Source organism: Rosa chinensis, chromosome 6 (genome assembly GCF_002994745.2).
Source record: "Rosa chinensis cultivar Old Blush chromosome 6, RchiOBHm-V2, whole genome shotgun sequence".
Lineage (NCBI taxonomy): Eukaryota > Viridiplantae > Streptophyta > Magnoliopsida > Rosales > Rosaceae > Rosa > Rosa chinensis.
The window spans coordinates 4,137,344-4,140,281 of NC_037093.1; the positions used below are offsets into that span (position 1 = coordinate 4,137,344).

At 37.5% G+C, this 2,938-nt stretch overlaps 1 protein-coding gene across 1 annotated transcript; it reads right to left on the minus strand.

Annotated features, from left to right (window-relative positions):
- Nucleotides 1–323: 323 nt before the first annotated feature.
- Nucleotides 324–2,938, minus strand: LOC112169176 (1-aminocyclopropane-1-carboxylate oxidase homolog 1). Its single transcript, XM_024306161.2, has 4 exons — nt 2,691–2,938; nt 1,624–2,160; nt 1,224–1,545; nt 324–805 (listed from the first exon to the last, which is right to left on the minus strand). The coding sequence occupies exons 2-4, from the start codon at nt 2,151–2,153 to the stop codon at nt 551–553; spliced, it is 1,107 nt and encodes a 368-aa protein (XP_024161929.1). The 5' UTR covers nt 2,154–2,160; nt 2,691–2,938; the 3' UTR covers nt 324–550.

Below are 2,938 nucleotides of genomic sequence, written 5' to 3' on the forward strand. Positions count from 1 at the left end.
AGGTAAACATTTTATTTTTGGTATCGAGAATAAATCTCTTCTTTCAATTTTTTACACTTGAGCAACTCTGAAATTGGTGTACACCAAAGAGAAGAAGTGAAATCTCGGTCACAAGAATAGGCTCCACAACTCGTGTATCAGAAAATTCAAGCCTTGAAAGCAGACAACAACTCAACCGGCAGATGTTTGAGTTTATAACTCATCCCTCTATTGGCTTAACAATCATACTCCACCACTAGAGGTAGAATTTTTTTTTTTGTTTATTTATTGACAATTATAGAAATGAATAAAAAGAGCAGAAAATAGAAATTAGAAGGGCTATCTCCTCATTAAACTAGAGAATGACAACATTTTATTATAGAACACAATAATAACAGAACAAAAAATACTCAAAATAGAAGGGCTATCTCTACATTTATTGCCATAAGATGCCGATTAACATCCAAACTAGAACTGAAAAAAAAAATAAAAATGTTCGTTGTTTGCTTAAAGCACGTACATTTATTTTAAGTACCCATATATTGCAACCATACATATTCACGGACAAACTTCACAACTTCAAAGATTTTAGAACAGGGACCTCATTTATAGAGTTTTTGTAATACTCTGTAAAATATTCTTTTGTGGTAATTGTTCGATAAATGGGTGGATTTTCTTTGCTTGTCAACTCTTTAATTGGCTCGTACAGCCTCGACGAATTATCCGATGTAGCAGGTCTGAAAAAACATCCCACAGATACTCTTGGACCTTCTTTCTTTGCCAACACTCTATGATCAACGCTTACGAACTTATCATTTGAGATTATCTGCACTAGAACATGCATTGTCACAAACAACGAAACAGCTGCATGCAATCAATTTGTATACAATTGCCAGAGACATTTTGGTCTAGGTCCAAATTCATATATTTTACCCAAACTACAAGAATCTGAGTTGTATAACGAAACTCATACCAGCCCATATATACTATTTTTTTTTTCTTCTTTTCTATTTTATTTTTTTTATATCCAAAGAATCTGAACTACAAAACTTATAATTGAAGATCTACCTATATATGCACATGGTACGGGAAATGAATGTTTAGTAATTACCGAGAAATTAACAGATTAGAGGATTAATTTACTGGATCTAATTTTTTTTTTTTTGAATAATACTGGATCTATATTAATGGTAAAGAGTGTTTGTTGGAACATATGTACGTATAGATCATAGAGAAAAGCTTGCCTGCATAAAATTTCCAATGTTGACTATTAGAGCTCCAGGCATAGGAATAACATCAATCCACTGGTTTTCATGCAAAACCTGAAGTCCACCAATATGATCTTGAAGTAGAATTGTTATGAAAGTGCCATCTGAGTGGTTGGCTGTGCCAATTGTGAGCTCAGGCTCAGGACATGGAGGATAGTAGTGACTAGCAATAAGATGCTCTTTTGCGCAATCCAAACTGATAAGATGGTTAGGTTTGAGTCCGAGTGCCTGAGATAGCAATTCAAACAAAGTGACACCTAATTTGTGTACTTGATTAGAATACTCCATGGTTATATCCCTGAAATGAGATAAAGAACACGGTAATTAATTGAATCACATGCACATGCCTGATCATATATGGATCAAATATATATACCTGCAAACCAGAGGCAATTCTTGGGGATCCAAGGGCTCCAGAGCCATGTCACAAAACAAGCTGTCCCTCCAAGCAGCAAACTTTGACTCGTACAAATTATAGCTACTAAAGTATTTGACCTTCCTCTTGGGATCCCTAGTATAGTACTCAGCCTTCACCTCCCTTGGCAGCTCATGAAACCCACGCGTCGCCTCAAGCATCTCCTCCAACACTGTCTTGGGTATCCCATGGTTAACCACATAAAAGAACCCCACACTCTCTGCAGCCCGCCGGATATCTTGGATCACCTTAGCAGGCCTTCCAGCGATAACATCACCAAGATCCACAACTGGTATACTGAATCGGTGTTGGCCAGTTGGATTGCCGAAACTTGGGATGTTCTCGGCTGAGGGATCTTCTGGCTTGCAGATGAAAATGGATGGGACTTTGGTGATTCCATCATCGACAAGACCTTTGACACCAGCTTTGGATTCGTCAAAGGCCTTTAGCTGTCGCAGACGCTCTTCAGTATTGGCCATTTTGTGGTACATAAGAAATCTGATTACCTCAATATCAGTGGCCGATCCAAGATCTGAGCCTTGTCTAGGCTAATTAGAACGACCATTATTTTTTTTTTTTGGCATACACTCAGACACTATCACCAAAACTCTAAAAAAATTCTCTAATTTACATCACAGAATGCACATCTTTAAATAAAAAATAATCACAACATAATCAGAAGCCAAAAAAAGCATCAAGAAATTTCAAAGCCCAACAAAAGCTTGACTACTTGAGCTGAAAAACCAGTCCCTATTTGATGTTTCCAAACACCCACTAGAAATAGTGTACATAAAAAAACCCAAAACCGATAGCCCCCAACTCAGCAAACAAAACCAATAGTAAGAGCAATCCCAACAATCCCAATCCTCAACTTATACACAAAAGCCCAACTCACAATTACATCCGCCACTGGTAGCTTCTCCTTCTGCAATTTCTTTAAGAAAACCCCATAGGGAAAAAACATAGCAAGAAGAAGAACAAAGATGTATCAAAAATTCAAAATAGGAGAGATCGATAGAGTTTCATACCTTGTTTACAAGAAAGCGAAAGAAACATTGTTGCTTTGGAGATTCCTTAGTCTGCTTTGGAAACTGAAGCTACTGGACAACAAGAGGTAAGATTTTCCACAAGAAGGGAATTTGGGTGTAGATTGCTTGAGGCATTTCGCTTTCAAAGATAAGTAGTGTGAGGCTCCATCGAAAGAAAGATTGTTGCTTTGGAGATTCCTTGGTCTGTGTCGCAAACAGACGCTACTGGACAACGAGGGGTGAGATTT